At 58.1% G+C, this 26,221-nt stretch overlaps 3 gene segments (V, D, J or C); all 3 read left to right on the top strand.

Moving 5' to 3' along the window:
- Positions 1-7,398: 7,398 nt before the first annotated feature.
- LOC129013241 (immunoglobulin heavy constant epsilon-like) lies at positions 7,399-16,026 on the top strand. The segment is given in 7 exon segments: positions 7,399-7,583; positions 11,081-11,389; positions 11,595-11,915; positions 12,002-12,325; positions 12,405-12,728; positions 14,128-14,220; positions 14,656-16,026. Coding segments are annotated over 6 exon segments (1,422 nt in total).
- Positions 14,522-16,025, top strand: LOC134738094 (immunoglobulin heavy constant epsilon-like). The segment is given in 3 exon segments: positions 14,522-14,527; positions 14,583-14,933; positions 15,018-16,025. Coding segments are annotated over 3 exon segments (441 nt in total).
- A 3,716-nt stretch (positions 16,027-19,742) lies between the features above and the next one.
- On the top strand, positions 19,743-25,585 carry LOC129013242 (Ig alpha-1 chain C region-like). The segment is given in 4 exon segments: positions 19,743-19,892; positions 24,049-24,354; positions 24,565-24,918; positions 25,142-25,585. Coding segments are annotated over 3 exon segments (1,001 nt in total).
- The last annotated feature ends 636 nt before the right edge of the window (positions 25,586-26,221 follow it).

The following is a 26,221-nucleotide window of genomic DNA, read 5'->3' as shown; positions in this document are numbered from 1 at the left end:
CAGCACCCACGTCTGGCCGTCTCCCAGGAAACCCGGACCACCACGGGCAGGGACCACCTTCCTCACTGTCCACGTGGACCACCCCACACCTGACCCCAGACGGAGTCACACTACATCCTGCTTCAATATCGAAAAGGGGAAAAGCTGGAGGAGGGGAAAGATGAAAGAGAAAAAAGCAAGAGGGGAGGGTCACATTCTTGTGAGGCTTTGATTACAGCTCACTGAGCCCCCACGTTGCATGAGAAGGAGGGGTGGAGGGAGCAATTACGCGTTCGCCTTGTGCTCACTAAATCTGCACTTTATAAGAAAATAAACAGAAAAGAGGAACAAGTCAAATATGCATTCGTCTCAGGGGCAGGAGGGACGATTTCTTGTCTCATTTTGTCCCATGTGATGAAGACCAGCCTGTTAATTTATGTTGTCAGGGTGAGGGAGGCCACCTGGGGAGACCTGGCCTATCTGCTGCTGCTATCAGTTTGGAAACAAAAGGAAAGGCATGACTTTTTCTTTTTTTTTTTTTCATGAGTCAGCTTCCCACCTCAAATGTTCTTTTTGGTATAGTGAGTTTGGGGTCCTGAGATTTTATTTTCCTTTCACAATGTTCAACGTCACACCCTCACTATTCAGGAGAGCTGGTCCACACCCAGACCCCTGCCATCCCTGGACGCTTTTCAAATACGTGCTGCAGTCTCTGACACTCTCTCACCATTGTAGAAACTGAGGCCTTGGTGAGCCTGCGGCCCCTGCTCATGGGGACAATGCCAGGCTAAAACTAGCATTTCTGACCCAAAAGCTCCTGTTCCTTTCACTCACCCCACACCAGCTCTTTGAGTCCAGAGCTTTGTCCTTGCCTCAGTTCTACCCTCAGGAAGAGGGGCCCAACCCAGCCACCAACACATCACACCCTGAGAGGGTGCCAGGAGCCCAGAGATGTTTGCAGAGCACAGAAGCCCTGGAAGCTCTGTGAAGATGCTGCACATTTCTCTATTCAACAGATACTCACCAAGTGACCACCGGCAGAGTTGTCACGTGGCATGGAGCTTGCCTTGGCCAACAGGACAGGTGTGGGGTTGGGAGGCCTTCCCAGGGCTCTCCGTGAAGCAGAGCTGTGGGGAAAAGTTGGGGCCAACCTCAGATCTCCCCGTCAACACCGGGTCTCCTGCCCTCCCGGGCCACAGAAAACTAAGCTCCCTGGATACCAAGGCTGGGTGGGGCCATGGGGGACAAGAAATCACAACGAGTTAAAAGATCATTTTTTAAAACTATTATGATCATGACTCACATAAACATATCACGACACATTTCAGAGATGCTCTTTCTCTCATTAATTAAGGTGTTGCAACCAGTCCAAAGTGGAATTCTAAGTACTACGCTTACATAATTGATTCAGGAATGCTAAAAGGAGTTCATAGATAGATGCAAAACTGGCCTCTTCCCTGGGAGATGAGGAGCAATTCATTGTCCTTCCAAAGATGAGAACTTGAATTTCTACCAATTCAAAGAGTTTTTGCATTGCTATCAATTATGTACAACTTAGAGCAGTGGTCCCCAACATTTTGGCACCAGGAACCAGTTCCATGGAAGGCAATTTTTCCACAGACCAGGATCGGGGGATGGCTTGGGGACAAAGCTTTTCCACCTCAGATCATTAGGCATTAGGGTGTCATGAGGAGTGTGCAACTTAGATCCCGGGAATGTGCAGCTCGCAATAGGGTTCGCTCCTATGAGAATCTAATGCTGCCACTGATCTCACAGGAGGTGGAGCTCGGGCAGTAATGCTCACACACCCCTCACCTCCTGCTATGTGGCCCAGTTCCTAACGGGCCATGAGCCGATTCCAGTGCATGACCCAGGGGTTGGGGACCCCTGGCTTGTAGAGGTGTGAAATAGTTCAAAGGAAATAAAAGATGCAGAGCTCCATAGAATGAAATAACCTGGAAGAGTGTACAAGACGATGCCTTGCTTTCCATGGAAAGCACCTGGTAATCCTTTGGTCCATTTCAGTTTTTCTCAATGTTTCCTATAAACATATGTAACTGACTGACACAAATAGATCCATAACATAAAGAGGACACCTGTAAACCAACGAGAAAAAAATTCAAATAATTCAATGAGGAATAGGCAAGAGAATTGAACAGATGTTTTACAGAAGATATCCAAATAGCCACTCAACATATGAAAACATGTTGAACCACACTAGTCAACAGGGAAATGAAAATGAAAAACCACATGAGAGAAAGTAGTTCTGACTCCAATAATGCTGGAGCAGCTAATATCAGACTAGCCCTTTGGCAGATGGCAATTATAAACACTGGAAAACTGTAAGCACACACAACACCCACTCACACCAATTGCAGGCACTGGAACATGACCACAAGTAGGCAAACACTAGTAAGGATTATTCCGTGAAATATTCGTCTGGAGTCACACCCCAGGGCATGGAATGTGTGCAGCTAGAGTTCAAGCAGGAAACTGTAGCCCTCCTGGTGAGGAGTGGGATGTAGGGCTGCATTTTCAGAGCAGCTGGAAATGAAGAGAAGATGTCCGTAAAGGAGAAGGTCACCGAAGGGAAACCCCACAATCTGCAGGTAAACTCCACTGAAACCTCTGGCTGATCCCTTAGGTGTGCATGGGTAGGGAAAACTCCAAAGGGCCCAGCAGAAAGCAACACCTGTAAGGTCGAGAGAACTGAGATTCCAGCTACTACCAATGGCCAGGCAGACAGACTTGGGAGTTTGAGTCAACTCAAGCTAACTGCTTGCTGACATTGAAAAAAACAATTAATGCTCTTCTAAGAAAGAATGCAAAACCCATAGCCTGTACCACATGTTATCAACAACATCAGGTGCACATCCAAAATTACCAGGTATGCAAAGAAATATGAAAATGTGATCCATAGTCAAAAGAAAAAGGGATCAATGGAGATCAACTCCAAGATGACCTAGATGCAGATACAGTTATCAGACAAGGACTTTAAAGAAGTTATGTTAAATATGTTCAAAGACTTAAAGGAAAATATGGTTATCATGACTGACTAGAAGAGGTATCTCTATAAAAAACTGAAAATAGTTACAAGAACTGAATGAAAATTCTAGAACTAAAAGCATGATTCTGAAATGAAAAACATCATTTGACCAGGCCCAGAGGCTCATGCCTGTAACCCTAGCACTTTGGGGTCCAAGAAAGAAGGATCACTTGATATCAGGAGTTTGAGACCAGCCTGGGCAACATGGTGAAATCCCATCTCTATTTCATTAAAAAAGAAAAGAAAGAGAAAAACATTACCCAAGTTTAATAACAGATTGGAGAAGACATAAGAAGGAACTGAAAACTTAAAGATGCATCAATAGAATATATCAATTCTTTTTAATCCAATCCAAAGAAGACAGAGAAAAATACTAAAAAATGAAAAGAGACTCATCCTGCTGGACAAGGCAAAGGATTCTAAAACATGCGAAACTGGAGTCCAGAGGGGGATGTAATACTTCCATGGGAAAGGTCGACCCTAAGCTATATGCAAATGTACCTGCGTAGGCTGCTGTGGTGGGCTGATGGCATCTCCCTGGCCAAATGTATGCCCACCTGGAACCTCAGAATGTGACCTTATTTGGAAATAGGGTCTTTACAAATTAGGTTAAGGACTTGAGATGATATCATTCTAAATTTTGGATGGATCCCAAGTCCAAAGACTGGTGTCCTCATAAGAGGAGAGGACACAGACACACATGGAGGTAAGCCATATGATGACAAAGGAGAAGATGAGGGGTATGTCAGGAGCCACCTGTGTTTGTCCATTCGCATTACTGTAAAGAAATACCTGAGGCTGAGTGACTTATAAAGGAAAGAGGTTGAATTGGCTCACAGTTCTGCAGGCTGTATAGGAAGCATGGCGCCAGCTTCTGCTTCTGGCAAGGACCTCAGGAAACTTACAATCATAGAAGGTGAAGGGAGAGCAGGTATGCCACATGGCAAGAATGGGAGCAAGTGGTTGAGGGGGACCCCAGACTTAAACAACTAGACTGTGTGTGAGCTGACTGGGGGAGAATTCACTCATCACTAAGGGGATGATGCTAAATCATTCATGAGGGATCTGCCCCCTTGATCTAATCACCTTCTAGAGGCCCCACCTCCAACACTGGGAATCATAATACAACATGAGATTTGGAGGGGACAAATATATAAACCATATCCTTCCACCCCTGGCCCCCCAAATCTCACATCCTTCTCATGTTGCAAAATATAATCATGCCTTCTCAATAGTCCCCCAAAGTCTTACCTCATTCCAGAATCAACCCAAATTTCCCAAGTCCCAAGTCTCATCTGAAGATGCGTCCCTTCCACCTATCAGCCTATGAAATCAAAGACAAACTGACTCCCAAAATACAATGAGAGTACAGACATTGGGGTAAATATTCCCATTCCACAAGAGAGAAGTTGGCAAAAAGAAAGGATCTACATGCCCCATACAGGTCCGAAATCCAACAGGGCGGTTATTAAATCTTAAAGCTCCAAGGTAATCTGCTTTGACTTCATGTTCCATATCCAGGGCACACTGGTGCAGGGGGTGGGCTCCCAAGGCCTTAGACAACTCTACCCCTGTGGCGTTGGAGGATGTGGCCCCTGTGGTTTCTCTCACATGACAGAGTTGAGTGCCTGTGGCTTTTCCAGATTCAGGGTGCAAACTGCCAGTGGATCTACCATTCTGGGGTCTGGAGGACAGTGGCCCCCTTCCCACAGCTCCACTAGGCAGTGCCCTGGTGGGGACATTATATGGGGGTTCAACCCCACATTCTCTTTGGCACTGCTCTAGTAGTGGTTCTCTGTGAGGGCTCCATGCTGGCAGGAGGCTTCTGTCTGGGCACCTGGGCTTTCTCATACATTTCTGAAATCTAGAGGGAAGATGCCAAGCCTCCTCCACTCTTGCATTCTGGGGGTCTACAAGCTTAACACCAGGTGGAAGTCACCAAGGCTTATAGTGGTTTGCACTCCCCGAAGAAGCAGCCTAAGCTATACTTGGGGCCCTTTGAGCCAAGGCTGGAGCCAGAGCAGCCAGGATGTGGAGAGCAGTGTCCCAAGGCTGCACAGGCAGCAGTGGCCATGGGCATGGCCCACAAAACCATCCTTTCCTCCTTGGCCTCTGGGCCTGTGATGGGAAAGATCACCTCAGAGATTTCCGAAATGCCTTCAAGGCCTTCTTCCCTTTGTTCTGGATATGAGCACTTACCTCCCTTTTAGTTATGCTAATCTCTCTAGCAAGTGGCTGCTCCATAGCCTACTCATATTTCTCTCCTAAAAATATCTTTTCTTTTCTACCACATGGCCAGGCTGTGAATTCTCCAAAATTTTTTATGCTCTGCTTCCCTTTGTTGATGAAAAAAGCCAAACTCTATAAAACACTTGACAAGATTGATTCTGAGCCAAATGTGAGAGCCATGAACTGTGGCACAGCCTCAAAAGGTCCTGAGAACACGTGTGCAAGGTGGTTGGGTTGCGGCCTGGTTTTATGTTTTAGGGAGACATATCAATCAATACATGTAAAGTATACATTGGTTCGGTTTGGAATGGCAAGACAATTCAATGTGGGGAATTCCAAATCATAGGTGGATTTGAAGATTTTGATTGGCAATTGGCTGAAAAAGTTAAATTATCTAAAAAGTTGAAGCCAGCAAAAAGCAATGCTTAAGATAAAGCAGGTTGTGGAAGCCAAGGTTCTTGTTATGTAGATGAAGCCTCCAGGTTCCAGAGAGAAGAGATGGTCAATGTCTCTTATCAGAACCTCAAAGGTGCCAGACTCTTGGATAAATCTCTCCTGAATCAGGAAGAGACCTGGAAAGGGAAAAAGATTCTCTACAGAATATAAATTTCCTCCACAAGAGATGGCTTTGCAGGGCCATTCCAAAATGTGTCAGAGAAATATATTCAGGGATAAAATAATTTCCTTCCATGCCAGCCACCTGTCATGTGATGCTATACCAGAGTCAGGTTGGAATTTCATACCTTATTGCTACAAAGAGTCAGCTTTGTCAGTCTTCAGCTCCCTGTTTTAATGTTAACACTGGTCAGCTGAGCCTAAACTCCAACAGGGAGAGGGTAGAGTGAGGGACCCCAAACCACCCTCCCCTGCCTGTCATGGTCTGAACTGGTTTTCCAGGTTTCTTTGGAATCCCCTCGGATTCGCATTTTATTTTTTCGTTTACACCTTTTAAATATAAGTTCCAACTTTAAGTCATTTCTTTGCTCCCATATCTTACCATCAACTGTAAGAAGCAACCAGGTCACATCTTAGAAATCTCTGCTTAGAAATGTCTTCCACAGATGCCCTAAGTCATCACTCTTAAGGTCAAACTTCCACAGATCCCTAGGGCATGAACACAATGCAGCCAAGTTGTTTCTTAGGATTTAACAAGGGTGACCTTTACTCCAGTTCCCAATAAGTTCCTCATTTCCATCTGAGATTTCACCAGCCTGGCTTTCACAGTCCATATGTCTATCAGCATTTTGGTGACAACCATTTAATCAGTCTCTAAGAAATTCCAAACTTTCCCTCATCTTCCTGTCTTCTTCTGAGTCCTCCAAATTCTTCTAACCTCTCTGCCTGTTACCTAATTCCAAAGCTGCTTGCACATTTTCAGGTATCTTTATAGCAACGTTCCACTCCTCAATACCAATGTTCTGTGTTAGTCTATTTGTGTTACTAGAAAAAAAAAATACATGAATCTGGTAATTTATAAAGAAAAGAGGTTTGCACCAGGCACTATGGCTCACACCTGTAATCCTAGCATTTTGGGAGGTGGAAGCAGGAGGATCACTTGAGCTCAGAAGTTTGAGACCAGCCTGGGCAACATAGTGAGAACTTGTCTTGAAAAGACAAGAAGAAGGGAAGGGCGGGGGAGGGCGGAAGGGCAGAAAGGCAGGGCAGGACAGAAGGGAAGGGCAGGGAAGGCAGAAGAGAAAGAAGGAAGGGAGGTTTAATTAGCTCATATTTCTGCAGGCCATTCCGGAAACATGGCCCTGGCATCTGCTTCTGGTGAGGCCTCAGGGAGATTGCAATTACGGCAGAAGGCGAAGGGGGAGCAGGCATGTCAAATGGCAAGATGGAGCAAGAGAAGTGGCACATCCCAGACTTTCAAACCACCAGCAGTCACAGGGACTAACTGAGGGAGAACTCACTCATCACCTGGGGGATGGTGCTAAACCATTCATGAGGGGTCCAGCCCCATGATCTAATAACCTCCCACCAGGACCCACCTCCAACACTGGGGCCTGAGAGAGAAGAGAACCTCCCCCAGCACTCGGTGTGCATCCATAGTAAAGGAGCCTCACCTGAGCCCCTGCTGTTGCCCAATCGACTTCCCAAGAACAGAGAGAAAAGGGAACTTCCAGGGCAGCCCAGGGCTCCGGGGGTTCCCACCCCATTTTTAGCTGAAAGCACTGAGGCAGAGCTCCCCCGACCCAGGCTCCACTACCCGGCATAGAAATAACAACCATGGTTACTGATCATCTGGGAGCTGTCCAGGAATCCGACAGGGAGCCGGACGGGCCACACCAGCCACAGGCACCAAATGGAAGACCCGGCACTTCAGGTATCCCAGGGCACTGGGAACCCCCATCGAGGGGCCGGCCCAGGCAGCAGTGAGGGAGAGGCTGCCTGGGCCCCTGACAGGGAGGGGACTCCTGGGCCACCCTCACAGCATAAACCAAGCTTCTTGGTCGCTGCATGGACTCTAGGCGTCCCTTCCCTGCATGGGGACACAGGAAAGCTAGGAACAGCCTAACGCCGACCTGGAGAAGGCAGGGGGCTGGGAATCTTGGCTGGGCCCAAGACTAAGAAGGTCAGAGGCCCCACGCTGGGCAGGGCTAGGCTGGGTGCAGACTGCCTGCCACCCCCAGAACAGGGACAGCCAACCCAGACCCGGGAGGGAGGGTGGGGAGGCGGCAGCAGGGAGCTGTCCTGAGCTGCACTGCGCAACTGGCTGATCTGGGCCAATCCGAGCTGGGCGGACTGAGGGGGGCTTGGCTGAGTGGACTAGACTGAGACGGGCCTAACAGACTGAGCTGAGGCGAGTTGGGTGTGCTGAGAGGGCTACCCTGTCCCTTTAGAAGACAGGCTGGCCAAGCTGGGCTGTCCTGAGCCAGGGCGATCGGGGCTGGCCCAGGCCAGGCGGGTTTAGCTGAGTTGAGTGAGTGGACTGGGTAGAGTGAAATGAGCTAGACTCAGCTGAGCTAGGCTTGAGCTGGGTTATCCTAAGCTCTAAGGTGGACTGAGCTGGGCTGAGCTGGACTTATCTAGGGGGCAGGGCAAAGTCAGGCTGAGCTGAGGTGGCCTGCCCTGGGTGGTCCAGGATTGAGTTAAACTGAATGAGGCTGACCTGGACTTGACTGGACATGGTTGAAATAAGCTGGGCTGACACAGGAGTAGGGACAAGCTACAGTTCTCTACTTAGGATAAAATGGGTGCTCGTGGACTATCCGGGCTGAACGAGACCAAGCTGGGGTATTACCTGCTGAGCTTACCTGACCTGGCCTGAGTTCAGCAGGGCTGCGCTGAGCTGGGCTGAGCTGCACAGACCTGAGCCAAGCTTAGCTGGTTGGCCTGACTAAGCTGGGCTGAGCTAAATGGGATTGAGCTGACGAGGGCTAGGCTGGGTAAGAGACCTGATGATGGACAGGGTTAAAAGCTGGAGTGAGCAGGGCTTAAATTATTGAACTAAATTGGGCTGGGGTGATCTATCTGAGTTTAGCTGGGATGAGCTGGTCTGGGCTGAACTGTGCCAAAGTGAACTGGGCTAAACTATGCTCGCCTGAGTGGACTCACCTGGGCTGGGCTCAACTGGGTTCAGCTGAGCTGGGCTGGGCTCAACTGGGTTCAGCTGAGCTGGGCTGGGCTCAACGGGGTTCAGCTGAGCTGGGCTGGGCTCAACGGGGTTCAGCTGAGCTGGGCTGGGCTCAACGGGGTTCAGCTGAACTGGGCTGGGCTAGACTAAACTGGGTTCAGCTGAACTGGGCTGGGCTCAACTGGGTTCAGCTGGGCTGGGCTGGACTAGACTAAACTGGGTTCAGCTGAGCTGGACTGGGCTCAACTGGGTTCAGCTGAACGGGGCTGGGCTAGACTAAACTGGGTTCAGCTGAACTGGGCTGGGCTCAACTGGGTTCAGCTGGGCTGGGCTGGGCTAGACTAAACTGGGTTCAGCTGAGCTGGGCTGGGCCCAACTGGGTTCAGCTGAACTGGGCTGGGCTAGACTAAACTGGGTTCAGCTGAGCTGGGCTGGGCTGAACTAAACTGGGTTCAGCTGGGCTGGGCTGGGCTAGACTACACTGGGTTCAGCTGGGCTGAGCCAAGCTGAACTGGACTAAGGTGGCCTGGCCGGGCCTGAGCTGTGATTGGAAGACCTGGGCTGAGCTGGACATACCTGAGCCAAGCTTAGCTGGTTGGGCTGACTAAGCTGGGTTGAGCTAAATTGGGTTGAGCTGGGGAGGGCTAGGCTGGGTGAGTGACCTGAGATGGACAAGGTTAGAAGAAGCTGGAGTGAGATGGGCTTGGATTATTGAACCGAATTGGGTTGGGGTGACCTAAACTGGGGTTCTGCTGGGATAAGCTGATCTATGCTGGGCTGAACTGAGCAGAGCTGAACCTAGCTGGCCTGGGCTAAACTGGGCTAGCCTAAGTGGGCTGAACTGGGCAGCTGGGCTGAGCTGGGTTGGGTTGAAATGGGCTGAGCTGAGCTAGGTTAAACTGGGTTTGGCTGGGCTGGGCTGGGCTGGGCTGGGTTCAGCTGAGCTGGGTTGGGTTAGACTGGGTCAAACTGGGTTCAGCTGAGATGGGCTAATATGAGCTGGGCTGGGCCAGGCTAAGCTCAGCTAAACTGGGCTGTGCTGGACTGGGCTGAGCTAGACTAAACTGTATTCAGCTGGGCTGGCCTGTCCTGGGCTAAACTGGGTTCAGCTGGGCTGGGCTGAGCTGGGCTGAATAGGATTAGTTGAGCTGGTCATAACTGGATTTAACTAGCTAGGCTAGGCTTAACTGACTAAGCTGCTCTGGACTGTATTCATCTGGGTGAAGCTGGGGTGAGGTGGCTACTTTAGGTCCAGCTTTGCTGAGCTAAACTGGACTGGGCTAAATTGATCTGGACTAACCATTCTCGACTGGCTAAGAGGAGCTGAGTCAGAAGCAAGCTGGTTGAGCTGGCTGGACTGAAATAAGAGTTTGCTGCCTGCAAGGGGAGGTCCTGGGCTGACCTGGGCCAGGCTGAACCAGGCTGGCTTAGAGTGCACCTCAGAGGACAACTCCCCAGATAGGCCAGTCTCAGCTGAACTTGGCTGTCCCGGTGGGCAGAGCGGGGCTGGATACTGTGATTTTGGGGGTACCTAGAGCAGACTTCAAGACCAAGCTAAACTGGGCTCCAGAGGCAGGATGGGCTGGGGACTTGGGGCTCCAGGCCAGGGGCGAAGGGCCACGCTGTGCAGACCGCACTATCTGGGCCAGAGTTCTGTTGTGGGAGGGACTGCCTGGGGCATCAGGGCACATCTTCCTGCCCTCCCCTAGAGGTCAGGGGTTGGCAGAGCACCATGGGGGTCTGGCGGGTCAAGTGAGGGCTGCTGTGATGGGGAGATCAAGGCTTGGCACTCAAGAGCCTGAGGAGCTGAGACCACAGCCTCGGGGGGTTGGGGTCAGGGTTGGAGGGCAGGCAGACCATCCACCATGAGCCCAGAGAGAGTTTGAAGGTGGAGAGCTCTGGGGTCCCAGGCCCCATGGGGTCCCCGAGCTTCAGCCTAGGGGCATGGCCCAGTGCCTCTGCTCCTGAGTGCCCACACTGCAGCACTTGCAGGGGGAGGCTAGGGTCATCCTGGGGGCACCCCCCTTCCTGAGCCCAGCCTGAGGATAGTGGCTGAGCAACAGCTTCTGGTGGGGGAATGGGGGCCCTGGGAGGTGTCCTGGGCCTGGGGCTTGTGGAGGAAAAGGCCCAGAATGAGCCTGGCCATCTGGATCCCTGCCACGGGGTCCCCAGCTCCCCCATCCAGGCCCCCGAGGCCTGATGGGTGCTGGCCTGAGGCTGGCGCTGACTAGGTTCTGTCCTCACAGCCTCCACACAGAGCCCATCCATCTTCCCCTTGACCCACTGCTGCAAAAACATTCCCTCCAATGCCACCTCCGTGACACTGGGCTGCCTGGTCACGGGCTACTTCCCAGAGCCGGTGATGGTGACCTGGGACGCAAGCTCCCTCCATGGGACAACTATGACCTTACCAGCCACCACCCTCACGCCCTCTGGTCACTATGCCACCATCAGCTTGCTGACCGTCTCGGGTGCGTGGGCCAAGCAGATGTTCACCTGCCGGGTGGCACACACTCCATCGTCCGCAGACTGGGTCGACAACAAAACTTTCGGCGGTAAGAGAGGGCCAAGCTCAGAGACCACAGTTCCCAGGAGTGCCAGGCTGAGAGCTGGCAGAGTGGGCAGGGGTTAAGGGGGTGGGTGGGCTCAAACGTGGGAACACCCAGCATGCTTGGGGACCCGGGCCAGGATGTGGGGGCAAGAGGAGGGCACACAGCTCAGGGAGGCCAACAACCCTCATGACCACCAGCTCTCCCCCAGTCTGCTCCAGGGACTTCACCCCACCCACCGTGAAGATCTTACAGTCATCCTGCGACGGCGGAGGGCACTTCCCCCTGACCATCCAGCTCCTGTGCCTCGTCTCTGGGTACACCCCAGGGACTATCAACATCACCTGGCTGGAGGACGGGCAGGTCATGGACGTGGACTTGTCCACCGCCTCTGCCACGCAGGAGGGTGAGCTGGCCTCCACACAAAGCGAGCTCACCCTCAGCCAGAAGCGCTGGCTGTCGGACCGCACCTACACCTGCCAGGTCACCTATCAAGGTGACACCTTTGAGGACAGCACCAAGAAGTGTGCAGGTACGTTCCCACCTGCCCTGGTGGCCGCCACGGAGCCCAGAGAAGAGGGGCGGGTGGGCCTCACACAGCCTTCCGGTGTACCACAGATTCCAACCCGAGAGGGGTGAGCGCCTACCTAAGCCGGCCCAGCCCGTTCGACCTGTTCATCCGCAAATCGCCCACGATCACCTGTCTGGTGGTGGACCTGGCACCCAGCAAGGGGACCGTGAACCTGACCTGGTCCCGGGCCAGTGGGAAGCCTGTGAACCACTCCACCGGAAAGCAGGAGAAGCAGCGCAATGGCACGTTAACCGTCACGTCCACCCTGCCGGTGGGCACCCGAGACTGGATCGAGGGGGAGACCTACCAGTGCAGGGTGACCCACCCCCACTTGCCCAGGGCCCTCGTGCGCTCCACGACCAAGACCAGCGGTGAGCCACGGGCAGGCTGGGGTCGTGGGGGGAGGGAGCGAGCGAGCGGAGCCTGGGCTGACCCCACGTCTGGCCACAGGCCCGCGTGCTGCCCCGGAAGTCTATGCGTTTGCGACGCCAGAGGAGCCGGGGAGCCGGGACAAGCGCACCCTCGCCTGCCTGATCCAGAACTTCATGCCTGAGGACATCTCGGTGCAGTGGCTGCACAACGAGGTGCAGCTCCCGGATGCCCGGCACAGCACGACGCAGCCCCACAAGACCAAGGGCTCCAGCTTCTTCGTCTTCAGCCGCCTGGAGGTGACCAGGGCCGAATGGGAGCAGAAAGACGAGTTCATCTGCCGTGCAGTCCATGAGGCAGCGAGCCCCTCACAGACCGTCCAGCGAGCGGTGTCTGTAAATCCCGGTAAATGACGTACCCTGCCTGCCTCCCGCCCAGGGCTCCGTCCAGCTGTGCAGTGGGGAGGGCTGGCCAGACCTTCTGTCCACTGTTGCAACCACCCCAGGAAGCTACACCCAATAAACAGTGCCTGCTCAGAGCCCCGGGTACACCCGTTCTTTGGAGTGGGCAGGGCTGTGGGCAGGGGCATCTTGGCACAGAGGAATGCGCCCCCCAGGAGGGGCAGTGGGAGGAGGTGGGCAGGGCTGAGTCCCCCCAGGAGAGGCGGTGGGAGGAGGTGGGCAGGGCTGAGGCACCACTCATCCATCTGCCTTCGTGTCAGGGTTATTTGTCAAACAGCGTATCTGCAGGGACTCATCACAGCTACCCCGGGCCCTCTCTGTCCCCACTCTGGGCCCACCCCCTCCAAGGAGTCCAAAGACCCAGGGGAGGTCCTCAGGGAAGGGGCAAGGGAGCCCCCACAGCCCTCTCTCTCGGGGGCTTGGCTTCTACCGCCCTGGACAGGAGCCCCTGCACCCCCAGGTGTAGATGGGCACACAGGCCCCTCCAGGTGGAAAAACAGCCCTAAGTGAAACCCCCACACAGACACACATGACCCCAGACAGCCCTCCCCCAAGTCTGTGCCACTGGCGTTTGCCTCTCTGCCCTGTCCCGCCTTGCCGAGTCCTGGCCCCACCACCGGAGACAGTGGAGCCGAGCCCACTCACACCCCACAGCCTCCACCACCCTGCCCTGTGGGCACACCAGGCCCAGGTCAGCAGCCAGGCCCCCTCTCCTACTGCCCCCCACTGCCCCTCGGTCCATCCTGAATCAGCTCCCAGGGACTCGCCAGCCTCACACACCCAGTCTTGCCCACTCACGCCTCACTCAAGGCACAGCTGTGCGCACACCAGGCCCCATAGCAACTCCACAGCGCCCTGCACCACCACCAGGGCCATAGTCACCCCACACGTGGTCACACGTGGCCCACACTCTACCTCCCACGCTGCCTCCAGCCAGGCTACCCCCAAGCCCTTCCTCTGAGCCACACCTGGGCCACTGGATCCCAGAGAGAAATGGGGAGGCCCTCGCATGGTGTCCTCCAGTCCAACCCTCCCTGTCACCCTGTCAGCAGCACCCCACAGCCAAACACAGGATGGATGCGTGGGCTCCGTCCCCCACTCACCCACACCGGAACCCCAGAGCAGGCTACATGCCCCTCCCAGGCCTCAAACCCATGTGTGCATCTGACACCTCAGATCCAAACGCTCCCCCCGGTCATGCACACCAAGGGCACAGCACCCACCAAATCCACACAGAAACACGGGCACCGGGTACCCCATGAGCACAAAGCCCCTCCACGTCTGAAGACACAGTCCCTGCACATCGTCACAGCCATGCACTCAGCTTCACTCTCACGTCCCAGCCCACCTGCACCCAGCTCCGGGCCGGGAGCAGCAGAAAGAGGTGTGAGGGCCCGAGGCTGAACCTGCGCCTGCTGATGACCCGGGACCAGCAGGTAGCTCAGGGTGTTGGGGAAGGGAGTGGAGGGGATCCAAGGCAGGAGAAGCCAGAGGGACCAGGCTGGTGGGTGGGGCCGGGCCGGGGTAGGGCCAGGAGGCAGCTCTGGAATCCCACAGGCCTGGGCTCATAGTCCACACCAGGACAGCCCCTCAGAGCACCCATGCAGTGAGTCCCAGGTCTTGGGAGCCAGGCCGCAGAGCTCACGCATCCTTCCGAGGGCCCTGAGTGAGGTGCCCACTCCTGTGCCAAGGGGCTGGGTCCTTCTCTGGGAAGGGGGTGGGGTCTAGAGAGGCGGAATGGAGGTAACCAGAGGTCAGGACAGAAGCCGTAAGGAACAGAAGGAGAGTGGGGTCCCAGGGACGAGAGGTCAGGAGTGGTCAGCCTGGCCCTGGGCTGTTGACTGACTCGGGACCTGGGTCCCCACCCTCAGGGCTGGCTGGCGGCTCTGCGCAGTCCCAGAGGGCCCCGGATAGGGTTCTCTGCCACTCTGAACAGCAGCCGGGACTGCCGAGAGCGGCAAGGGGCTCCGTCCCCCACCCCCGCTGCCACTATGGAGCCCGGAGGGCTGACTGGCCAGGTCCCCCAGAGCTGGACGTGTGCGTGGAGGAGGCCGAGGGCGAGGCGCCGTGGACGTGGACTGGCCTCTGCATCTTCGCCGCACTCTTCCTGCTCAGCGTGAGCTACAGCGCTGCCATCATGCTCCTCATGGTGGGCTCCCACCTCCAGGGGCCAGGCCAGGGCAGGGGGCTGGGCAGAGCCAGCAGAGCGCCCTGACCCACGCCCTCCCCTCAGGTGCAGCAGTTCCTCTCAGCCACGCGGCAGGGGAGGCCCCAGACCTCCCTCGGCTACACCAACATCCTTCAGCCCCACGCCTAGGCCATGGGCCACTCACACTCCAACAGGCCCAGCTCTTTCTCTGCCGGCGCCTGAGCCTCCCTCGGGCTGCGCCCTGCCCTGGGTGGGAAAAGGGAAGCAGACAAGAGAAGGGGACACAAGGTCACTACTGTGGGCTGATCAGTGAATCTGAGCCCAGAGGGGGCCGGCTCAGCCGCAAGGTTAAAGGCGCCGACAGACCCACCAGTCGCAGCCCCCCACCCTAAAACAGTGTCTGTCCCTTCAACAGAGTCATCGAGGAGGGGGTGGCTGCTAGCCGTTCTAGCTCATCCCAGGCCCCTGGGTCTCAGGGTCACTCCCATTCTGACTGTACAATCACCAAAAGCCAAGGAGGGCCCGGCACCCAGCCCAGGACACAGCTGAGTCTGCGTCCAGCCCAACACCAGCCCACGGCCTCACTCCCCAGCCTTGGTCTGACCCTTCTAGCCCTGAGGTCCAAGTGCCTGGCATCCCCGTCCCCCAAGCCTCACTCAGACCTTCTTTCCCTTCACCCACCCCTCCTGCCATCCATCCACTGCCCCCATCCCTTCACCCACCCCTCCTGCTATCTGTCCCCAGCCCCCATCCCTTCACCCACCCCTCCTGCCATCCATCCGCAGCCTCCATCCCTTCACGCACCCCTCCTGCCACCCATCCCCAGCCCCCATCCCTTCACCCACCCCTCCTGCCATCTGTCCACAGCCCCCATCCCTGCAGCCTGAAGGCACAGGGAAGCCTTCTGAGGCCAGGCCACAGGACTGTTGAGGGCTTTGGGCCCCTGGAGTGGGTAGAGGGGCTCCCACAGCCAGAGAAGGGGTTTCCTGCAGGGACAGCAGCTGCTGACCTCGTCCCTGTGACCTCGTCCAGCCTCTGGCTTCAGCAGTCCTATTTCTTTCCCTCTGGGTTTCTTAGTAAAGTTCCTTTTCACAAACCCCACGTCTCCAGAGTGCTCTGTGGGAGGTGTCTGGCCCTGGAGTGGCTGGTGGGAGGCAGGACCCCTGAGGACGTGGAGGAGGAGCTAGAGGGGAAGGAAGGGCAGGGGCCATTCTGGGGTCCTGAGAGCCAAAGTGCCCAAGCAGTGGTTCCCATCAATCACCCCTCAGCACCCCAGAGACTCCCCAGCTCGGCCCTGTCATACCTGGTCTGCTGGTCTCCAGCCCAGACTCATGCCTCCTTCTCAGGTGAAGTCAAAGCAACAATCAACATCGACCCCTTTGTGGGCAAAACCAGAAGAGGCCCATGCTGTGGTCAGCACAGGAGGCCCCAAGAATGCAGCTGCACAGTCACCAAGGTGGAGGCTGTTGGGGGCCCCCAGGACCACTGGCCACACACCCTGATCCACCACCCACTGAGCACAGACAAAGCTGACTCCCCAGCCCACAGCCACCCACCAGCCTGGACCTCCTGAAGAGCTGAGAGGTGACACAGGAGCAGGCTGAGGCCCCAGAGCCATCGGGGCCACAGGTGGGCTTGACCCACACTGGTCCTCAGGGCAAACATGCAGCCTCCCTGGCTGGAGAGGCCTGCTTACAAGGGTCTTCACAACATCCTAAAAATGGGAGAGAATACATGACAGACATGACAAAGGGCAGGGTTCCCTCATATACAAAGAGCACTCAGGGATCAACAAGAAGAAAGGTGAGCAATAGGTTTTTCATGGAAAGGAAAAACCCAGTGGCCGATAATATAAAGAAACCACTTTAACAATGAGAAAAGTGAAAGGAAGGAGGAGGGGATGACGGGGGTGGAGGTGCTTCTTGGCCCTGACTGAGGGCACATGAATCGCTAAGACCACTATTTAGGGCCAGTTGGCAAAATGCCCCAATGCAGGAGAGTCCTCTCCCAGTGATGGCCCCACAGGGACAGCCTCGCTCTGTGCCAGGAGATCCACGTCACACGGAGTGTGGCACAAAGCAGAGTGAAGCAAGCCTGCCACAGTCTGACAGCGGCACCTGGGTCCTCCGCCCTGTCTTCTGCTGCGACCTCGGAGCAGCCGGGCACGGGGGAGGAGGTGAGGAGCGACGGCTCCCTACGGGGTAGAAAACCCCAAAGCGGGCAGCGCTGAGGCCGACTGGGTCCAAACAACACCAGAGGAGGGGGCGTCGCAGGACAGGGCCAAGGCCACAGCCGCTGCCCAGCTCTCCTCACACACTCCCTCATTCACAGACACACACACAGGCACACACTCGCACATGCAAAAACACACACACAGGTTCACCACACAGACTCAACCTCTCATACACATTTGCACTCACACACACCAATCATGCACTCACAAACACACTGACACATTCGGACACGCTCATACCAACACACACACAGTCTCAGGAAGCCAGGCCCTCCATCCACCCCATCACCAGCCCGGGATCTCCCAAACCCACATCTCCTACAACAGACCGGCCCTCCACAGCCAAGGTCCCCTGGACCGGGAGCCCCTCCGGGGGGCAGAGCTCAGTGACTTCTTTCTCTGCCCTGCACCCTAGATCATGAGACCCCCATGGCCCCAAAGCAAGGGCAACAAGGAGTCAGCTCACTGCCCCACTGTGTGGCAGACGTCCTCACGCACAGAAAATTGCACTGTCTCAAAGGCCTGAGAGGAAGACGAGATGAGCACCCACGTAGAGAAGACAGACAGGGCCCATGGGGAGGGGCAGAGGCCCGGATTCACACCCAGGCTCGGAACAGCACCCCTGCCTTCCACATGGCCTGGCCTCCTGGGAGCAAGAGGATGCCATCTCAGGGCCCCTCCATCCCCTCTTTATTCCCCTATTAACCCACCCGTGGGTATAACCACGGCCCCCAAAAGATAGAGCCACATCCTAGCCCCTGGGGCCATTGAGTGCGGCGTTATCTGTCAAAAGGGCCTTTGCAGATCCCATCAAGGTAAGGATTTCGAGGTGAGGGCACCCTGGATTATCAAGGATTTCGAGGTGAGGGCACCCTGGATTATCAAGGATTTCGAGGTGAGGGCACCCTGGATTATCAAGGATTTCGAGGTGAGGGCACCCTGGATTATCAAGGATTTCGAGGTGAGGGCACCCTGGATTATCAAGGATTTCGAGGTGAGGGCACCCTGGATTATCAAGGATTTCGAGGTGAGGGCACCCTGGATTATCAAGGGGGCTAGGTCCAAGGACAAGTGTCCTAGCTGGAGACAGACAAGGAGACACAGGGATGGGGAGAGGCAGAGGCACACAGGGGTGGTGCTATGGACTGAGCGTCTGTGTCTGCCCGAAACTCATGTGTGACAGCCCTCATCCCAGAGTGAAAGCATGCAGAGCCGGGGCCTCGGGGAGGTGGTTAGGGCCTGAGGGGGAACCCTCAAAAATGTGATTCGTTCCCTAATCTCACTAGAGACCCTAAAGAAAAGGGACCCCAGAGAGCAGCCCTGCCCTCTTTCCACCACGTGAGGACGCGGCAAAAAGATGGGGGTCTGTGAAGCAGGAATCGGCCCTTCCTGGAACTTGACCCTGCTGCCATCCTGACCTGGAATTTCCAGCTTCCCTGAGAAATGAATGCTGCTGATGAACCCCCCAGTCTATGATATTTTTGTTATTGCAGCCAGAAATGACTAAGACGCAGCAGCCACCTGCCCCTGGCGAGGGCCGGGGGGCATCCCAACGTTCATAACAAAAGCTCCAGAGCTTCCCTGAACTGCCAGGGTGTGTCTTCCCAGGACCCTGGGGCAGCCCCAGGCTACCTCCCTCCTCCTCTGACCCCTCCTGCCCTGATCCGGCCTCACTGTCACTCCCTGGATTTCACCCGACAGCCTCCACCAGGGTGGCCTGGCCCCATGGCCAGGGCATCTTCCATTCACACCCACGCTTTCCAGGACTCCGCTGCAGCAGCTCCTCTGTGAAGCGCCCCCAGCCTCCCATTGCCGGTGCCACCCAAGCCCCCAGACAGAGCTGGCCTCCCCCGACTCCAGGGCCAGCATCGCTGGCGGGATCTCTCCAGTGCAACGGCCGGCTCCCCGGTGACCCACAGTAGGAGTGCCACCTGGGCAGCGCTGGACAGGGTAGAGCAGGCACCTTGGACGCCCTGACCTGCAGGGCTGCAGGCTAGAGACGGGGTGCCCCCCATGCCCCCACCCTGGGCTGCAGTCTGGGGCCCCCAGCGGCCCATGGGGCAGGCCGAGGGAGGCCAGGCCAGAGTGGCTCCAACCCAGCAGCGCAAGACTCACTCTCCCCAGCCTGATGCCCGCCCTGTGGCCCCAAGGCCCCTTCACCGGGCCCACTCACAGGCGCCCTTCCCCTGCGAGCGGTCGGGGACCCTCTCTGGCCCTGTGTCTCCCCTTTGCCATCTCTGTCTCAGGGTCTCTGAGCCTCTGTGTCTGTTCCTGTTTCCCTGCATCGTGGCCCCCACCCCGCCCTGTGGAGCCATGTGGACCCGTGAAGCTCCACGGCCGGTGGGGTCACAGAGCCCTGGCCACACACACCTGGCCCCACCACAGCCAGACCACAGGGCAGACATGACGTGGAGCCGTGCGGCCGTGTCTGCTGGGGCAGGAAGTGGGCGAGTGACCCCATCTGTAGGCCAGACATACAGGCATGCAGGCCCTCCCCTCCAGCCCTCAGCATCCAGCCACATCTGTGGACACAGCCAGAGCGGCAGAGCAGGGTTCTGCTAAGGACAGACGGCCAACAAGGCAGGGCCTGGGCCGGGCCAGGGCTCCGTCCCCACAGCAGCCCTCTTGGCAGGCAGCCAGACGCCTGTGAGGGTGGACCTGCCATGAGGGCCTGCATGCCGGAGGCCGCCCACTCAGCCCTGCGGGCCCTCCAGCAGCCTGACCAGGTGGGTCTTGGAGGTCTCCAGGCCTCCGTCTCCTCCTCTGCATATTGAGGAATCCAGCCAGGCTGGTCCTGGCCCCTTCTGGAAGCAAAAGGTGGAGAACAGGCACCAAGACAAGAGGGAAGGACAAAAGAGGTCACCACAGGGACTCTGGAACCACAGGGCAGGACTTCCTAACCGGGCAGGAAGGATCTGGGCATTGGAGGCTGAGCCAGGCTGGCCAGGCCTAAGCTGGGATGACCCGGCCCTTCCTGGGATACAAGGTGAACAGCTTTCATGGCTGAGCCGAGGCCTAGGCTGAGCCGAGCCAGAGGGCAGAGAAGAAGATGACCTGGAGCCAACTGACACATGTGATATGGGCTGCCCTGAGCTGCCCTGGCCTGGGCTGGGCTGAGTGAGGCTAGGCTGGACTGAGCTGAGCTGAACTGGGCTGGGCTGGGCTGGGCTGAGCTGGGCTGGGCTGGGCTGGGCTGAGCTGGGCTGGGCTGAGCTGGGCTGGGCTGGGCTGAGCTGGGCAGGGCTGGGCTGAGCTGGGCCGAGCTGGGCTGAGCTGGGCCGAGCTGGGCTGGGCTGGGCTGGGCTGAGCTGGGTTGGGTTGACCTGGGCTGAGCTGGGTTCAGCTGGGCTAGGCTAAGCTGGGCTGGGTTGGGCTGAGCTGGGTTGGGCTGAACTGGCCTGGGCTGGGCTGAGCTAACCTGAGCTGAGCTGGGCTGAGCCTGGATGAGCTGAGCTAGGCTGAGTTGGGCTGAGCTGGGCTGGGTTGGGCTGAGCTGGGCTGAGCTGGACTGGGCTGAGCTGGACTGGGCTGGGCTGGGATGGGGTGGGCTGGGCTGGGCTGGGATGGGGTGGGCTGGGCTGGGCTGGGATGGGATGGGGTGGGCCAGGCCGGGCTGGGCCGGGCCGGGCTGGGCCGAGCTAGGCTGACCTGGACTGTGCTGAGCTGGGCTGAGCTGAGTTGGGCTGAGCTGAGCTAGGCTGATCTGGACTGTGCTGAGCTAGGCTGACCTGGACTGTGCTGAGCTGGGCTGGGCTAAGCTGGGCTAGGCTGGGCTGGGCTAGGCTGGGCTAGGCTGGGCTGGGCTGAGCTGGGCTGAGCTAGGCTGGGCTGAGCTGGGCTGAGCTGAGCTGAGCTGAGGTAGACTGGGCTGAGCTGGGCTAGGCTGGGCTGAGCTGGACTGGGCTGAGCTGAGCTAGGCTGGGCTGGGCTAGGCTGGGCTGAGCTGGGCTAGGCTGGGCTAGGCTGGGCTAGGCTGGGCTGAGCTGGGCTGGGCTGGCCTGAGCTAGACTGGGCTGAGCTGGGCTGGTCTGAGCTGAGCTGGGCTGAGCTGGGCCGGGCTGAGCTGGGCCAGGCTGAGCTGAGCTAAGCTGAACCAGGCTGGGCCGAGCTAGGCTGGGCTGGGCTGAGCTAGGCTGGGCTGGGCTGAGCTAGGCTGGGCTGGGCTGGGCTGGGCTGGGCTGGGCTGGGCTGGGCTGAGCTGAGCTGGGCTGGGCTGGGCTGAGCTGGGCTGGGCTGGGCTGGGCTCGGCTGGACTGGGCTGAGCTAGACTGGGCTGAGCTGGGCTGGACTGGACTGAGCTGGGCTGGGCTGAGCTGGGCTGGGCTGAGCTGGGCTGGGCTGAGCTAGACTGAGCTGAGCTGGGCTGGACTGGACTGAGCTGGGCTGGGCTGAGCTGAGCTGGGCTAAGCTGGAGTGGGCTGGGCTGAGCTGAGCTGGGCTGGGCTGAGCTAGGCTGGGCTGAGCTGGGCTGCACTGGGCTGAGCTAGACTGGGCTGCGCTGAGCTGGGCTGAGCTGGGCTAAGCTGAATTGGGCTGGGCTGAGCTGAGCTGAACTAAGCTGGTCTGAGATGGACTAGGCTGGGGTAAGCTAGGCTGGGCTGGGCTGGGCTGGGCTGGGCTGGGCTGGGCTGGGCTGGGCTGGGCTAGGCCGAGCTGGGCTGAGCTGGGCCGGGCTGGGCTGGGCTAGGCTGGGCTGAGCTGGACCGGGCGGGGCTGGGCTGAGCTGCACTGAGCTAGGCTGGGCTGGGCTGTCCTGAGCTGAGCTGGACTGAGCTGAGCTGGGTGAGCTTAGGTGGACTGAGCTGGGCTGGGCTGAGCTGAGCTGGGCTGCGCTCGGCTGAGCTGAGCTGGGCTGCGCTGGGCTGAGCTGGGCTGGGCTGAGCTGGGCTGAGCTGGGCTGAGCTGAGCTGGGCTGAGCTGAGCTGGGCTGAGCTGGGCTGGGCTGAGCTGAGCTGAGCTCAGCTGGGTTGGGTTGACCTGGGCTGAGCTGAGCTGGATTGGGTTGACCTGGGCTGAGCTGGGTTTGGCTGGGCTAGGCTAAGTTGGGCTGGGCTGAGCTGAGCTGGCCTGGGTTGGACTGGGCTGGGCTGGGTTGGACTGGGCTAGACTGAGCTGAGCTGTACTGAGCTGGGCTGACCTGGGCTCGGCTGAGCTGGGCTGACCTGGGCTAGGCTGAGCTGGGCTGACCTGTGCTGGGATGGGCTGGGCTGGGCTAGGCTGAGTTGGGCTGACCTGTGCTGGGCTGGGCTGGGCTAGGCTGGGCTAGGCTGAGCTGAGCTGGACTGAGCTGAGCTAGACTGGGCTGAGCTGGGTGAGCTTAGGTGGACTGAGCTGGGCTGGGCTGAGCTGAGCTAGACTGAGCTAAGCTGGATAAGCTTAGGTGTACTGAGCTGGGCTGGGCTGAGCTGAAGTGGACTGGGCTGGGCTGAGCTGGGCTGGGCTGAGCTGAAGTGGACTGGGCTGGGCTGAGCTTAGCTGGGCTGAGCTGAGCTAGACTGAGCTGAGCTGGGTAAGCTTAGGTGGACTGAGCTGGGCTGGGCTGAGCTGAGCTAAACTGGGGTGAGCTGGGCTGAGCTGGGGTGGGCTGCGCTGAGCTGGGATGGGCTGGGCTAGGCTGAGCTAGGCTGAGCTGAGCTGGGTTGGGTTGACATGGAGTGAGCTGTGTTGAGCTGAGCTAGGCTGAGCCAGGCTGGGCTAAGATGAGTTGGGTTGGGCTGAGCTGAGCTGGGCTGGGTTGGGCTGGACTGGGCTGAACTGGGCTGGGCTGGGCTGAGCTGAGCTGTACTGAGCTAGGCTGTCCTGAGCTAGGCTGAGCTGGGCTGGGCTGAGCTGGGCTGAGCTGGGCTGGGCTGAGCTGTACTGAGCTGGCCTGGGCTGGGTTGACCTGGGCTGAGCTGGCCTAAGCTGGGCTGACCTGGGCTGGGTTGACCTGGGCTGAGCTGGACTAAGCTGGGCTGACCTGGGCTGGGCTGAGCTAGGCTGACTTGGGCTTGACTAGGCTGGACTGAGCTGGACTGAGCTGGACTGGCCTGGGCTGAGCTGGGCTGGGCTGGACTGAGCTGGACTGGCCTGGGCTGGGCTGGATGGGCTGAGGTGGCTGCTAATGTGGGAAGGAGGCCGTGGGTTGAGTGTGACTCCACCTGCAGAGCCCTGAGCCCAGCTGTGTTCTTAGGGGTTCTGAGTGCCATGCAGCTCTGTTGCACTATGATTCTGTCTTCTCTCTTGCCTATTGCCTGAAGGAAATTTGGAGTGGGCTGGGCCCAGAGCTCCCCTGTGTAGCAGGCCCTGTCCTGGAGGGCCTGGCAGGGACATGGCTTAGCCTGTTGGCCTGTGGTCCCGAGACCTCATAGGCCACAGGGGTCCACTGTGGCTTGTTTGGGCCTGGGGTGGGGCTCATGGAGTGGTGGGTGTTGGACTGAGATCCTGACCGGGGACAGGGAGGTGGGGTCACAGCCAACCTGCCCCGCCCCTACCCCATGCACACAGCACTCAGAGCCCAGGCCCCCTCCTCAGAGCCCCCACCAAAATCCTCTCTAGGTGCAGGGGAGACAGCAAGATATGTCCCCCACCCAGAGCAGGAGCTGTGGTCAGGGAGCTCAGGGGACTCAGCCACTCCATGGCAGAGCCCTGTTTAATACAACTTGTGTCTGGGATGGCCTGGGTCAGAGGCCCTATCTAAGGAGCATGTTCAGAAACCGTGTCACTGGGATCAGAGAGCTGGGTCCAACCGCAGGACCGTGGTGCAGGAGCTGTGTGACCTTGGGGCCATCACCAGGCCTCTCTGTGCTGGATTCCTCCAGTGTAGAGGAGAGGCAGGCACAGCCTGTCCTCCTGGGGACATGGCATGAGGGCCGTGTCCTCACAGCGCATTCTGTGTTCCAGCATCCCCAACCAGCCCCAAGGTCTTCCCACTGAACTTCTGCAGCATCCAGCCAGATGGGAACGTGGTCGTCGCCTGCCTGGTCCAGGGCTTCTTCCCCCAGGAGCCACTCAGTGTGACCTGGAGCGAAAGCGGACAGGGCGTGACCGCCAGAAACTTCCCACCCAGCCAGGATCCCACCGGCGGCCTGTACACCACGAGCAGCCAACTGACCCTGCCGGCCACACAGTGCCAGGACGGCAAGTCCGTGACATGCCACGTGAAGCACTACACGAATCCCAGCCAGGATGTGACTGTGCCCTGCAGAGGTCAGAGGACAGGCTGGGGAGTGGGGCGGGGCCACCCCGTCCTGCCCTGACACTGCACCTGCACCCGTGTTCCCCACAGGGAGCCGCCCGTCACTCACACCAGAGTGGACCACGGGCTGAGCCCCAGGAGGTGGTGGACAGGCCAGGAGGGGCGAGGCGGGGGCACGGGGAAGGGCGTGCTGACCAGCTCAGGCCATTTCTCCACTCCAGTTCCCCGACCTACCCCAACTCCCTCAACTCCACCTTGCCCACCTCCCTCATGTGGCCAGCCCCAACTGTCGCTGCACCGACCGGCCCTCGAGGACCTGCTCTTAGGTTCAGAAGCGAACCTCACATGCACACTGACCGGCCTGACAAATGCCTCGGGTGCCACCTTCACCTGGACGCCCTCAAGTGGGAAGAACGCTGTGCAACGGCCACCTGAGCGTGACCTCTGTGGCTGCTACAGCGTGTCCAGTGTCCTGCCCGGCTGTGCCGACCCATGGAACCATGGGCAGACTTTCACCTGCACTGCTGAGCACCCCGAGTTGAAGACCCAGCTAACTGCCACCCTCTCCAAGTCCGGTGGGTCCAGACCCTACTCGGGGCCCTGCTCAGTGTCCTGGTTTGCAAAACATATTCCCGGCCTGCCTCCTCCCTCCCAGTCCTGGGCTCGGGTGATCATGCCAAGTACAGAGGGAAACTGAGGCAGGCTGAGGGGGCCAGGACACAGCCTGGGGTGTCCACCGGAGCAGAGGGGCTCTCTCATCCCCTGCCCAGCCCCCTGACCTGGCTCTCTACCCTCCAGGAAACACGTTCCGGCCCGAGGTCCACCTGCTGCCGCCGCCGTCGGAGGAGCTGGCCCTGAACGAGCTGGTGACGCTGACGTGCCTGGCACGCGGCTTCAGCCCCAAGGACGTGCTGGTTCGCTGGCTGCAGGGGTCACAGGAGCTGCCCCGCGAGAAGTACCTGACTTGGGCATCCCGGCAGGAGCCCAGCCAGGGCACCACCACCTACGCTGTGACCAGCATACTGCGCGTGGCAGCCGAGGACTGGAAGAAGGGGGACACCTTCTCCTGCATGGTGGGCCACGAGGCCCTGCCGCTGGCCTTCACACAGAAGACCATCGACCGCCTGGCGGGTAAACCCACCCACGTCAATGTGTCTGTGGTCATGGCGGAGGTGGACGGCACCTGCTACTGAGCCGCCCGCCTGTCCCCAGCCCTGAATAAACTCCATGCTCCCCTAAGCAGCCCCACGCTTCCATCTGGCGCCTGTCTGTCCATCCTCAGGGTCTCAGCACATGGGAAAGGGCCAGGGCACGAAAAGGGAAGAATACCCCCTGCCCTGAGCCTCGGGGGCCCCTGGCACCCCCATGAGCCTTTCCACCCTGGTGTGAGTGTGAGTTGTGAGTGTGAGAGTGTGTGGTGCAGGAGGCCTCGCTGGTGTGAAATCTTAGGTCTGCCGAGGCAGGCACAGCCCAGGGTGGGTTCTGAGAGACGCACATGCCCCGGAGAGTTCTGAGTGGGCAGTGGCATGGCCGTTTGTCCCTGAGAGAGCCGCCTCTGGCTGCAGCTGGGAGGGAATAGGGAGGGTGAGAGGAGCAGGCTGGCGGAGAAAGAGGCAGGTAGTGGGAGGAGCGGCGAGGGAGTGAGGGGCTGGACTCCAGGGCCCCACTGGGAGGACAAGCTCTGGGAGGGCCCCACCCCCCTAGTGGGTGGCCTCAGGACGTCCCACTGACGCGTGCAGAAAGGGGCACCTCCCGCTAACCACACTGCTCTGTACCACACTGCTCTGTACGGGGCACGTGGGCACAGTGCACAATCACACTCACATATACGCCTGAGCCCTGCAGGAGCAGAACGTTCACAGCCCAGACATAGCTCCA

This window comes from Pongo pygmaeus, chromosome 15 (genome assembly GCF_028885625.2).
Source record: "Pongo pygmaeus isolate AG05252 chromosome 15, NHGRI_mPonPyg2-v2.0_pri, whole genome shotgun sequence".
NCBI lineage: Eukaryota > Metazoa > Chordata > Mammalia > Primates > Hominidae > Pongo > Pongo pygmaeus.
Note: the sequence above shows the minus strand (reverse complement) of the source record. Positions and strands in the feature narration are given on the sequence as shown.